Source organism: Perissodus microlepis, chromosome 4, assembly GCF_051167445.1.
Source record: "Perissodus microlepis isolate ML-2025 ecotype Zambia chromosome 4, ASM5116744v1, whole genome shotgun sequence".
NCBI classification, from domain to species: domain Eukaryota; kingdom Metazoa; phylum Chordata; class Actinopteri; order Cichliformes; family Cichlidae; genus Perissodus; species Perissodus microlepis.
The window spans coordinates 5,523,522-5,537,876 of NC_140464.1; the positions used below are offsets into that span (position 1 = coordinate 5,523,522).

Here is a 14,355-nt window from a genome sequence, read left to right on the forward strand (position 1 = left end):
ATAAATTCCAGCTGATGTTGGCTAAAAAGTAAATGTCAACGTCATAAACAAGATGCTGTCTCGCTTTGGTCATTCCAATCAGGATGAAAAAACTTAAAGTAAGCCAAAGGGTAAACTTCTCCCTCCTCAGACCTCCTGTTGCTTCCACAAAAACACAGTTCATGTCTCTTGCCACCTATTTGTGAACACGAAATTCCTGTCTTCCTTTGTCCGAGCACTTCTTCCCCCTCGATAACTCTCCGCTTCCATTTGAGTGCCCTTCACTGTCTGACCTCCAGATGGAGACACCACAGGGAGGAGAGGGTGATAGAAAGAAAATTAAAAAGTACAGGGGGGTTAGCAATGCAGTGATAAATAGAAAGCGAAGGAGGGATGCAGAGATGGTCAGGAGACATGGCCAAATATAGAGGGATAAAAGGAGGAATAGGTGCGATATTACATGTAGTGATAAAGGCTGTGAAAGTGGGCCCGTGTGAGGGCGGCTCTGAGTCAGCCATGCCTGCCTGCCTGGCCAAACCAGCATCTCTGCTACAACGCGCCTTTAATTATCCATGATGTGTGCGTGCTATAGAGAGAGTGTGTGTGTGTGTGTACAAACATATGTGTTTGAGTTTGCACTGCTGAGTGTGTCGCTTCCATGAAATGTCACTGTTGATGAAAAGCCTGTTAATAATAAATGATAACGTGCGTATGAGAGAGAAGCACAGTCAGAGCAAATGTAGGCCTTTTGGTTAAAGTTGAGGAATCAAGACGAATAATGATGAGTGTGAAAATGATAGAAGAGGCATGGCTTCACATAAATAATGAATAATCTAACTGATAATAGCTTTATTTATACGTCTTTGTTGAGTACGAGTTCTGGACACTGAAAAGAGTTTGCCTGAAACCAATTCACCGTGATGCTGTGACACACAGTGAATGACGAGTTAATGGGAAGACGTCGGTTTCAGACTTGTGCTTTTACAGACCAGAATATTAAACTAGTGGGAGCCTCGAAGGCTACAAAATCACGCCTATTGCAAAAAACTGCACTTCCTCTAATGGCCACTTGAGGGCGGCTCCAAAAGTGAGTCCCCATAGTCTCCCTTGTTAAAAAGCTAAACTTTACAGCAGCAGTCCCCAACCCCAGTACCAGTCCGTGAGTCGTTTGGTACCGGGCTGTGAGAGTTGAGGCTCGAGTGTGAAATTTATGGTTTTCAGGGTTTTTATCGTTTTTTATCGTTATTTTTTATAGTTTTTATCATTAACTCGGTTTCCCTGGGTCTTTTCTGTGTGTTATGAATAAATCTTCTTTTTTTGGTACCGGTACTGGTTTTATTTTGTTGTATTTATCCACAAAACCTTAAAGGCTGAGGGTTAGGCTTAAAGTTAGTGTGCTGAACAAGGAAGCTATAGCCAATAGAAAGACCTCACCTCCACCAATATGAGTCACTGAACTGGATCTTTCCACCTTCTATTTTAGGATTGGTTTACTGTGTGCCACAGCTTATCAAAGATATTTATCTCCACTTTTGGTAAGTGAAATTCATTTTTTTTATATTAGTCTGTTACTTAGTTACTCACTGATTAGCACCCATATACTAGGGCCTGCTCAACAAGCCTCCTGGCATTCCCTCGTTTAAATATCATCACTTCAGGGTCCAAAAAGCTACTTAGAAGCATGCAAAAGGCTAAAGTTTGGGGATTAAAAAATGGTCACAAACCAGTTACTGATTTATGTCTGTATTTTATATCCAGTCTACAAGTATGCACGGGGCAGGGTGAGGTAACTGACTGAAATGTCCACAGTTTCAACTCAACTCAGGCGAGTTGTTGCATCTGTGAAGGTGCCCTTTAAGAATGAACACTGAGTAAAAGTGGATGCTGATTAAGTCACAGTGGGTGGATGACTAGCTCTATTAACGCAGAAAAGTACAATAATCTTCTGTCAAAAGTTAAAGATCTCAGCTGTTGTTCTGGGATTATTTCTGGCCGGTCCCACAGAACATTAATACATATGCATTACTTCAGCTTGCGTGGTCATCGGGGGCAGTAATGATCATCTGGTGATTTCATAACTCCGGTCAACACAAAGAAATTTCAGATGTATTAGTCACCGAAGTGCACTAAAAGCACCAACAAGTTCAGCCCACCCTGAAATCTGCAACCTAGCAAAGCAGCTCTGCAGCTTGGAGGCAAAAAGCAGACATCAAAAAGACGAAGCTTACTCTAAAATCCTGATATGACACAAATTTACCTCTCAGCACAGGTTAAATTCAGCAAAACCTGCTAGTCAAAACACAACTGGTACACCTCTGCCTGGAGGATAACTTCAGCAGCAGGCAGATCAGCTTCTAGACTGGAGGCAGCAAACCGTCACACATCGTCATCCTGCTGCATGAATCACTCACAACACATCACATCATCAAAGTATCACTGGAACTTATGAATCATCTGGGTAGATGGATACAGTATGTTACGATACAAACAAATCCCCTGCCAACATGTGCTGTATGTCTAAACAGTGAAGCAGCAGCGTCATAAAAGGCTGTCAGCTCTCAGTGCCCCCTGGGAGGACTGATGAGACACATCATGCTCTTTAGCAAAGTACATAACCCCTCATTTCCTGAGCTGAGCTGCTCAGAGGCCAGTGGTAGAAAACAGCGGTAGTCATGTTTAAACCTTTATTTATCCACAATGGGACACTTTCTTGCATCATTCTGGTCACACTTAACAAGCAGCTGGAGCATCTAAACGCCTCTTTTGTCAATCCAAGTGCCCCAAAGTGCTTATGTGTTCAACTCAAATGCCCCTCTGTTAGGTGGGGTACCACTGTGATGTGACCTCACCGTAAACGAACCCTTCCTCTTGTCCTGTGAGTGGCTAGGAGGCGTTTGTCTGTGCCCCTGCTGCTTAATGAATCTGTGCACACCACTGTGTCTTTTGATGAAACTGGCAGCTGCTCAGTTCAGGTATCAGTAACAGCTAGATGCATGGCAGCTCTTACCTGGGAGCGTCAAAGCTGTCGTAGGATCCCACAGTGTAATGGCGGAACAGTCTTTTGGCACGCTCTCCGCGGCTCTCTGTGAAACATGAAATCACACAGACATCAGAATAGTTTGACCTATATTAAATACATTTGCAGTTTCATTACATAACTGCTAATACTGTAATAATATGGAGCCATCTCTCTGGATTTTTGTCCCCAAGTCACCTGTAAGCTAAAATAAATATGCATATTAATCATGAAATAATTAGCTGATTAACTGACTGGTGTAAAAGCAATTGTATGAATGAATTTAATGAGTAGGTTAAAGAAATTAACGGGAACTTATTATGCTTATTTCCATTTAAATTTCACTTCTGTCTGTAACAAGCCATTTTAGCTCCTGTCACTTTCTTCTGATTGGCTTAACCTTATATTTAACCCTTAACCTTACTAGTGAAAACCGTGACTGTTGAATATGACGTGAAATAAACACAAACCATAACATCGCATTTGCAGGCGATTGATCAATACAAAAATCTAAAGAACTGGGACCTATAATAAATGCTTTGAGTTTTGAGATGAGCCCACACGCCCACAGAAATAGGTTACATACAGATTTGTACACCAGACAGATACATATATACACTATGATCATTATAGTAAGATACAAAGGCAAGAGTCGGAAAACTCAACTCTTAAAACTTTGACCACGCTAATATAGGCATATACCAATACATCATACATACAGTGTGTGACAGGAAAAAAAGTCTGCTTTAATTTTTAACTAGTCATTTGTTTCCTGTCATCTAAAAAACACTCATGTAAGTGTCCTGAAATGTCATTTGTAGTTCTGTACAGTAAAACAGTGACAAAAATCTGTGTTAGGGACTAATACTGACTTTTGACCAGGAGGCTGGGTTCAAGATTCACGTGGGAGAGATTTTAAGTTTTGTTTTCACCCACTGTTTGGTTAGGTTTAGGATTTCACCAACACAATTTTTAAAAGCTGCTATGCGGCTTCAGAATAATCTGTTCATGTAAATGTATGTTTTAAGACAAAACAAATACTTGGAAAATCTTTCACTTTTGCTACAAGACTTGTCAAATTGGTTGAGCTCATATAGGCAGAAACAGAAAAGAAAGAAAGTAAAAAAGTTTGACCGACCTCTTTACTTGAAGGAATATTTTTTATTCACACTTTGATAAATCCTGTTAACCAGTGTGTTGTTTGTCTGATCATCATTTCAAGGTCAGAGTCAAATTTTTAAGTCATTTTTTGACATACTTCCCACATACCTGTTTAACTAGAGCACCCAGTCGTATGAATTGTTAATCAATAAATGTTAGCATGCTAAAACATGTTGTTTCTATAGCTAACTGCTCAGTCCACATGTTCTGTGCTTCGCTTCCTGGTCACCTCTTGATAAGATTACTGTAATGTCATTCTCTCTGCTCATGTTTTATACACCTTTGTTATTTTGTGGTCTTAATGTGGATCTTGTTAATTGTGTCTTGTATAACAATTAAATGTCATTACCATTAAAATAAATCAGCACAGCATAAGCATGATAAACAAAGGTGAAGATGGGAACCATATCTACTACATATCATACTTACTACTACATGCTGATAGTGTTAGCTGTTGCTTTTTGTGGTCTCTTAGTTCTTCTTTAACTATATTGAATATTTCCCTAAAAAAGCATGTCTATCACATTGGTGATTATAGTCAAAGTGAAAAATTGAGCTGGTCTTGTTTATGGTGAAAGAAAAAAATCATTTTATTTACCACTTAAAATAGGATAAGGTGCATAAGAAGAAAGTGTTAAACAAGAACTAAGGCATTGTAAGCGGACTCTCCGTCAATCTGCAGATGGTGGTGCTTTGAGCTAAATGTTAATGTGGTTATTTTAACAATGGCAGGGAGCGAGCATACAAAGGTGATGCAGACAAGAAGGGAACAAACAGACTAAATACACAAAATATAAGGCACAGGCTGTTGGAAAAAAGAAGAAAAGGCGGAAGCAAACTGCTTGAGGAACTAACCTTCAAAATAAAACAGGATGGAAAACACAAACGGAGACCATATGATGTATGTGATGATTCATATTTACCAATAATCTAAAAATAGCCCTAAAATTGAAAAATCCCATGCTTATGATGCTAAATGTTCTACAAACCACCCTTAAAATTCAACACCATAAGTTTTTGATCTAGTAACGGATCACAAAACAAAGGTTTCAAATACAAATAAGCTGTATACTCAGGGAGGGTAAATGCAAAACTGAAATGTTTTCTCAGCACTTTTTTCCTCCTGTGCATTTGTGAGTGTGCGCCACTGCTGGTGGTCCTCACCTGATCGGTTGTCTTGGCTTCGAAGCATCACTTCCTCCACACAGTCAGAGGGAAACCATCCCGTGCGACCTCTGACCGTCCCCTCCCAGTAACCGCCCTCGCCAACACTCAGCACTAAAGACGGGGACAGGAAAGAGAAATGTGTTAAGAAAAAAAAAGGTGACACAACCAACACAAACACACACAGACACACCGATGAGAAATGAACGCACGCAAAAAGACAACAAGTACAGACGGAAAAAAAATAAATGTGGACACACACATGGACATGCAAACCTCCTACATACTCACCAAGACATACATACCTGGCGACACCTTAGACTCACTCACAAACACACACATATTCATACCTGCAGACATTAAATACAAACATATATAGAGACCTTACACTCATGTCAGGACATGACCATCTAACAAACTCATCTGACGACACTGTGGACTGGATTTGGCCCACGAGACAGAGAAGCTGCCTTTACAGCAGGGCCCTCATTTATAAAACACTCACGGCTCAAAGCAAAAAACACTTATAAGCAGTTATTTATAAAGCCATACTTTGATGAGGAAATGAGCTCATCCCTGGGCAAAGTCAGAGCATTGCATTCGCCAGCTGCAGATTTTGTCTTTGCTGCAACACGCTATCGAGCTCTTTGTCAGGCAGTCCTTGAAGGTTTCACGGCAGTTCACGAAACAGTCAGACCCTTAAATCTATCGATTTGTGTTTCTGGACATGAATCTGGTGTTGTTCATGAATCTGTCTGTGCATGTTCAAGTAAATGAACTTATTATTTTTGACTTTTAAAGGTCAAAAAAGTCCACATTTGGAGGATGTAAGGGTTTCCAGGGGAGTGAATCGTATCACCCGTCGCACCACAGACACAGTTTGAGTCGTACACCTGACAGATTTTTACACTTCATTTGTTTTATTTAAACAATTCAATCATTTAAAATAAACTTAATTAGTTTATGTAATAGTTTAGAGCAGTGGTCCCCAACCCCCGGGCCGGTCCGTGAGTCGTTTGGTACCGGGCCGCACAAGTTAAAGCTCGGGTGTGAGGTTTATGGTTTTCAGGGTTTTTATCGTTAACTCCCTGGGTCTTTGTAGTTGTGTGTCTTATTTTGAAATAAATATTTACATGTTACCATAGCATCTAGAGAGAGTGAAAGGGCAGAGGGGGGGATGTTACTCTCAATGTTGTTGGCACATTTTCAGGAGGGTGCTGCTAATGAAGTTACACAATTACACAGTGAATTCGCATTTATTATTATATTTACAAAATATCACAGTTTTGGTCTTGGCCATATCATTTTATTTTGTTGTATTTATCCGCAAACACTTCAAAGGCCGATCCGTGAAGATATTGTCTGACATTATACTGGTCCGTGCGGCAAAAAAAGTTGGGGACCGCTGGTTCAGAGTAATACTTAAATAAATGTAGCCCCCGCTGTTTCAACATGGATATTTTTTGCATGTCTCTAAGACTTTGATCTCGGTTTAAAGTTTGGGTGGACTGCAGTAAAATTATCTACAGTCATTCATTGTCCTTACTTCACTGTCACCAGAGGATGGCTCCTCCTGACTGTAGTGAATGTCTCATTTTTCTCCAAAGGTTGTGGAGTTCCATCCATTTCAAAGTCTCTGTTTTCTCAAGATCCATCTGTAGTTTGGTTGAGAACGCTCACCATCTCCCAGCTACAGTGGATATCAAAGGGCTGATACTGTAATCCCAACTCTGCAGCCTGACACACATTTTTAGCCACTGTAGCCACTTTTTTTGGTTTTGTTTGGATCCTGCAAGCCGTACAACATAAGCTGGATGCAAATAACAAAAGCTGAAAAGCTGAAAGAAGAACAAATATTGAACTTGCTTGTGTTGTTCTGTGCCTTGATGAATGTATTTGTAGTCATTTGTTTGGCATGTTATACATATCAATAAAACCTTGATTAGGCAGTAGTATATTAGGTTCCGCTAATACTCTGATGGATGCATCATCTGCCATCCGTCATCAGTTAGCTAAATAATGTTAATGTAAAAGCTGTCACCTCTGATCTTGTTAAAGCCTCACAGTCAGCAGCTTATATATTAGAAGGAACTTTTTGGGGCTATGCCAGACTCCCAGAGATTTCCAGTAAAATGAGCTCATGTGACGTCATGTTACGTTAAATGGTTTCTGCAGTGTTGCTTTGTATGTCTTAAATGTGCTTTTCTTGTGCGCCTATTAAAGATACCTCTTGTGGAGCTTGTGCTTTCTTACAGTCTCTTTGTGTCAAGTACCAGGTGAGAAACAGCATCACTAACTTTGAGTTGACATGGAAGACAAAATGTTTTGACTGTCTGCTACACAAACCTTCACATGATGTGAAAATGGAGTTACACTCACCTTTGACCCTGTCCCCCTTGTTGAAGCTGATTTCTCTCTCCCCCTGTGCAGAATGTGATCGAGTGGCTACAAAAACACGTCCTGGGACGGCGCTGTACAGGCGTCTTCGCTGTCCCGCAGTCTGAACCGTGGTGGTGGCAGGGCCAGGCCTGAGAGGGGAGGATGATTTGAAACTGCAGTTTAAGGTTCAGGAACCTCTGTAGCATTTTATGGCCAGGACTGAGCTGCTGACTGAGCCCTTGGTACATCAAATGAAACTTTCTGGGACTCAAGTGACTTAAATTATTTTGAGAAATTAGCTATTTTGTTTTACAGAAAGAAAGAAAAAGTCACCGTTGAACTGTTTAGTTTACGTGTTTATTTTTTATGACTTTTCAGGGAGCTGTTATAAACGTTCCCTATACATTGTGTGATTTCTGTTGAGTGTGACTTTGTTCTTTAACATAAAAATTAAGAATTGGCTGAATTATCAGAATTATTATTGATCTGAATGACTCTTAGTTTCCATTTTCAGAGAATACTAACAAATACTAACAATACTACACCAAATTAACCATATTCAACTCCTTTCATGGCTCTTTAAGAACGTGACTCACATAATCCACTTAAAAGAGTTTAACATCTGTCACCCAGCACAAAAGCCTCAAAAGCACTTCGATTGATCCATCTGAATCTGCAGGAAGTGGAAACAAAGCTCCCGTTTAACAGCACTTTGTCCTCCGCCTCCTCCACTCACCCCTGTCTCCGACTCTGCCTGCTCCGGTCCTCTTTGTCTCCGATCCTCCCACGGGAAGGAGAGCGTGTCCGTGCCCCCCTTGGACTGCTGGAGCTCCGCAGGGTTCCTGTATGCTTGTAGCCCTGTCGGTCAGAGAAGGAAAGGTGAGAAATCTCAAATATGACCTACTTTAATGACATTTAACATTTTTCTGGGCTGTAAACCTAAAGAGGATAACAATAAGAACTGGTGATTAATCTTCTGCTCCAAAGCACATACTATATAAAATGTGAGAAGATAAGGCCCTGCAATTAGCAGTATTCACCACTAGAGGTTGATAAAGGTCATCCCCTGCGTTATATTGTGCACATGTTCCATCATGTTGGAAATGGGTGTTTTACAGGCAAGCAGTAAGTTTAAAGAACCCATATATAAATCCCCTTCCAATTAGACAACAAGCTCCACATCCCATGACTAACCCTGCAGAATGGAGCAGAAAAAAATACTAGCTCTGATGGATTAAACCATGTTTGATGCACTTGTGCACTTAGAAATGCTTGCTGTGTGCTTTGCATCATTCATTTCAACAACACAAGTTGCTAAAATGTTTTAAGCTTTGAGATACGGCTGTTTTATCAGCTGCTGTCTCCATTGTTGGTAAAAATAAATAATAATCTGAGCTTTCTAATTAAAACGAGTAAAACATCCAGTAAAAATCTCTCTGAAAAACGAAAAGGTTACAAAATCGACCCATAGGTGTTTCCTGTGTCGATAATTTGAACTCTGACCTCCTCACACAGAGACAAACACAGACACCTGCACAGAGACGATATTGGTGCCCGGGGCGTTGGGCACTGCCATCCAATCTGGAAGGTTCATGCTGCTGTCGCTGTTGGCTCTGAGGAAGGGATGAGGAGGTATTGTCAGCGTCCGGGAGCTCTCCCGCCTCTGGGGGGCGTACTTTGGAGACTCCACAAAGGGGACTAGGGGAGACAGAAGAGATTTCTTTCTTCTTTTCATATCATCCTACAAACCGTGATGCATGTTTCTTTACACTCTCCATCCACATGCTACTTCTTTGTATTTAAATTGTTATTGGCCCTTGCTACTGAAAGAAGTCCTGCTGATTTAAGGTTAAGTAAGAGAGCCTGTGTGTTGTGTTAGCTTAAGAAAAACACCTTGCAGAACAAATCTGAGACCAGACATGAGTTATAGCACTTACCCACATCTGTGTCTCTGTGGTTTTTGATGATTTCTCCCAGCTCAAAATGGCCAGACATAACAGCCACCTGATGAACAAAACACACACACACACACTCCTTATGTTTAAGATAACTCTAATTCGGATGAGCAATAAAGCCTCAAAATTATATCATGATATTTCAGAAGTATAGGGAAAAAAAACTATTGAACACTTTATTTATTTATTATTATTAAGTCTAAGTAAATGAAGGGCATTTTCCATCCTCTTTCTTCAGTGACGTGCTCTCATTAACGACACATTTTCTGATATGAAGTGTGAATGCACTGAAACAAGGTGCCAGCAGGAGCAGTGCAGCAGTAGTGACACAGCATTATCATGATAACAGAGAAAAAGTCATATTTAAGCACAAAGGAGCTTAGGTGGTGTTTTCCCTGGAAATTTAAGTAAAATTAATATCTTAATATCTTAGTTTAATAATTATAACAGTATCTGCACAACACATTACTTAATAAAACTGAAAAATATTTTCTACCTGGGATCTTATAGTTTGAAGCATGTACTAAAAGTCAGTGTGGGATAAATAAGGATGATTTTGAACAATGAATCATGCAAAGCTACTTAAGCAGAGCACTAGATTAAACTATATTGGAATTGGAAATTAGCAATATTAATTTAAAAAAAATTAATAGAATGAAAATTGATAAAGTAAATAAAATTAAAATAAATAATTATTTATAAAATAGAATTCATAGAAAATCATTACATAAAAACTATATCTCTGATGCATAAAATTTAAAATTATATTTTGTTTTTCTTTGGGAGTAATTTTCTTAGGTATCTATGATGGTTTTATCTTGTGCAAGTCAAAGGTAAATAGACCGTTTGCTCAAATTATTACCGTTCTGTTGTTTTTACTAGTATAAAATGTTTCTTCCATGTTGTCTTTCATGTTCTTTGTGTGTTCAAGTGTTACAGAAACATCTTTTCTGAATTAGCTTTTTCCCTTTTCTGAAGCTTATATATATATATATATATATATATATATATTTATTTATTTAGGGGTCACGCGCATTTGCAATGCCTGAGACATCTGTATGCACTGCAGCACAGTACTGGCCTTAAGTGAAATTAGGCACTAGCACTTTATGCTATGCTAAGTTAATAAGACAATAAACCACACCATGCATAATTACCCAGCCAGACACTCAGATTTACCTGAAAGGGGGTTTGCCCGCTGTTATTCTTAGTGTCTTTATTTGCTCCCCGGTAGAGCAGAATTCGTGCACAGCTTTCCTGTAACAAACAGCATTGATTAACGTATCTTTAATGCAAGAGCAATACACAGGGCAGGATTCTCTACTGGCATTCCCCTGTGGCATCATTGCTTTTATTTAGTTTGTTGATGAAAACAAAAGCAGGTTGATCTTTTTTAAAAACACAGTTTTATAGATCATTGCATCAAATTTCAGTACAGTCGGGGGAAGGCGATGCTTGAGTTGTACTCTGTGAAATACCTTGTTGTATAAAGCACAGATGTGCAAGGCAGTGTTTCCAGAGGCATTCTGGGAGGAAGAATCCGCCCCGTAGAATAGGAGGTGCTCCAGATGCTGGGAGTTACCATTCTGACAGGCCTGAGAATGAAAACAGTTTGGTAGTAAGACCGAAAGAAAGAGCGAGAGCAAGGCGTCAAAGAGGAAAGATTTATGTGGTTGTTTAATAGAGAGAAAAGAGAGACGGGGGGCAAGCAAGGGTGAAGAGGAGACGGTGGCCAAAGGTGGCAGTAACACCAAATTTAATTAACACAACCTCCAAACTCAGGGGCAATAAAACACTGACAATATAAATATACACAATACAGTATGACAGTGATAAAGTCATTGCTAGAAAAACGAGCAGCATTATTCACACAGACACAATGAGCCACGTGATTTACTTATTTTTTTAATTTAAAGTGAGAAAAAAGTCAACATGTTAAAGTACATGATGTACGTCACAGTATTTTTAATAACTGTTTTGTTTAATATAATAATATAATAGAAACCATGTACTTCACTGATCTTGAAGTCAAAGCTTTTTAAATCGTTTTTGCCTGAAATATCAACTGTGTCTCAAACATGCTTTAAACATTTTTCACTTATTATACAAATAAATAACGCACTCATTAATCTTGCAGCTATTACATATCATAGCCCTAAGCTAGGTTATTTTATCTCTTCAGATTTTTTTATTTGTTTGTAATGTTAATTAATTTTTAATTTTTGTTTAATTTATGGTCAAACCACTGGTTCTTATATGGCACTTTTCTGTACATAGCACTGTAACAGATGATCCTATACAAATAACACTGGGCCACCTTTACAGGCTAAATTTAAAATTCAAGCATATCATTAACTGTTATCTCATCATTATAGAGAAATGAAGCCACATTTATAGAAATGCAAAAATATTTGTGTACAAAACAGGAGAGAGATTTTCTGAAGGTGCGTAAATATATTAATGTACTCAACGCAAACCAGGACAGCTGAGTCACAGCTGAACACATTTCCATTTTTTTTTGCTATTTTCAAGTAAAATTGTGCTATAAAGACAGCCTTGTGACCTCATGAATTTCTTCATTTTGGCTCCAAAGAGACATATGAGGGGTATTTCCTAAAGTGTGGTTTGCATAGGCCCTTACGCTCCAAAATCAGTGCCCCGTTCAGTCATGCTGCTGCGACTGCTGCAGACTCTCTGAGCTATTATTAACCGAATACTTGACACGAGTTAATTTATCAGTGATGTGGTTGTGTGACTTAATTTTTTTCATTGTTATAAATTTTTTTTTAAAAAAAGTTAAAAGTCAGGAAAAACTGCCAGGCTGACCTATAGCACGCTATACACTCAAAACAGAAAACATGGTGTTAAAAAAAAACCTCAATGCATTTAATACTGACATGCAAAATTTTGCCCTCATATTATTAAAATTGCTCGAGTTACAGTCTCCTGGAGTACATAGGGCTCACAATGTTTAATCCCTCATTTCTTAAAGCACTTTTACACTTAACCACATTTAAGCTCTATAAACTTCACACCCTACATGACAGAAATCGAAATGGTGCAGTTTTTGATGTCTTTCTGTCTCTATAACATATCCCATGATGCTGACGCTCAGTCATGATTAACAAAATGAGATTTAGGGTTGATATTGTGGAACTTGAAGTGAATGTAAAATCGATTTGGTTGCAGTTTTTTGTGTTTTGGCCCAGAAAATGTTATGAGGATCTTTCCTCTATTAATTAAATTTTGAGTATTCAAAAATACTGACAAATACAGCAAACTAAAAAGTGCAAAATTTTACCCCCCCCCCCCCCATGGTTTATCATCCTCTCATTGAATGTACAACAGTTATTATGGAAAAGTAACAGCTGATTCCTAGAGGCGGGCTGACTTAATGTGAAATTACCCTGCACCCAAATGCAACAAAACAATCTTCAATCTGTCAGACATGAAATAAAATGCAGCTTCTTTTAGTGGCCTCGTCCAAAAATCGTATTAGTGTTGAATTTATGAGTCAAATCATTCTTAACGCACACACACCAACGGTTTCTTTTGGAGTCCCTGTCTGACAAATAGAGCCGAGGAGACAGATGCTTACGCAGTGAACACACTGAGATGAACAAGCTGATACCTTCATTTTTCCTCGCGGCCTTCCCTGTCCACTTCACAGCTGTTACATGAGGCCACTGAAGCAGGATGGGTAGGATGTGATGTGAAAGGTGAAGTGTTTCATGGCATGAATGGGTTTTGACGCAGACACACACTGGAACACAGAGTAGACTGGTACATTACAAAAAGTGATGTGGCATACTTCTGCAATATGAACAACAAGAACATGAGCTCCAAAAGTCCAGATGCCTTTTTCTGGTGCTTTCACAGCTCAGCTCCCAAATAGATGTAAATCAGGCCACTGACCTCATTAGACTGAAAGAGTTTGTTTCAAGGATCCTCAAACAGAAAGTTTTACAGTTGATTTGGTGTTTTCGCTTTTATTAAAAACACAGGAGATTAACTGTATTTATTTTGTCCTGGATTTGCTTGAGGTGACTTTTTTTTTTTTTACGTTTACCTGATGTGTTTCATCCCAGCCGTTCTCGTCCCTGATGCCCAGTTTGGCGTGATGGTAAAGCAGTGTTTCGCAGCAGGAGGTGTCCCCCCCTGTCAGCACAGTGTGGTAAAGAGGCGTCAGCCCTCGCCGGTCCTTATAATCTGGGGACGCCCCCAGAGAGAGCAGAACCTGCATGATAGCACAAAAGAAAAAAAAAACCTCATGCTGAAGCCTTTGTTAAACTCTGACAGTAATGATAAAGATAAATTACTATGATAAATAGCAATGATTTAAAGGGGACATGTTTGAAAAGAAAATCCACTAGACCCAAAGCTATTTCCACTTGGTTTGCGTCCAGAAGAACATAATTATATTAAAAATGGACAAATATTAATTAACGTCAGTCCTTTAAATGCCAAAAACTAACTTTAGAAAAAGAAAAAAAACCCTCATTTACCAAATGTTACACACTTGGTCGATAACGGATAAGATAAGAAACACTAGAAAGTCTAACGTACATATAAAAAAATGTTTGGAGACACTATCTGAATCTATAAAAGATTTGAAAGCCAGTTTGAATGATAGATTCTCATCAACCATGCACTGTCTCTAAGAAGCAAATGATTTGATATAGATTCCCATGTAAGAGGACG

General features: G+C 39.1%; 1 protein-coding gene across 1 annotated transcript in view; it reads right to left on the minus strand.

Annotated features, from left to right (window-relative positions):
• Window positions 1-14,355, minus strand: part of shank1 (SH3 and multiple ankyrin repeat domains 1) — a 100,366-nt gene that overhangs the window by 28,875 nt on the left and 57,136 nt on the right. Inside the window, exons 7-15 of the mRNA XM_084925223.1 lie at window positions 13,724-13,891; window positions 11,133-11,249; window positions 10,834-10,911; window positions 9,637-9,703; window positions 9,231-9,397; window positions 8,436-8,557; window positions 7,700-7,848; window positions 5,321-5,434; window positions 2,987-3,062 (exon numbers count right to left, since the gene is read on the minus strand). Of these exons, the coding sequence (XP_084781349.1) occupies window positions 2,987-3,062; window positions 5,321-5,434; window positions 7,700-7,848; window positions 8,436-8,557; window positions 9,231-9,397; window positions 9,637-9,703; window positions 10,834-10,911; window positions 11,133-11,249; window positions 13,724-13,891 (1,058 nt within the window). The remainder of the gene's footprint in view (window positions 1-2,986; window positions 3,063-5,320; window positions 5,435-7,699; window positions 7,849-8,435; window positions 8,558-9,230; window positions 9,398-9,636; window positions 9,704-10,833; window positions 10,912-11,132; window positions 11,250-13,723; window positions 13,892-14,355) is intronic.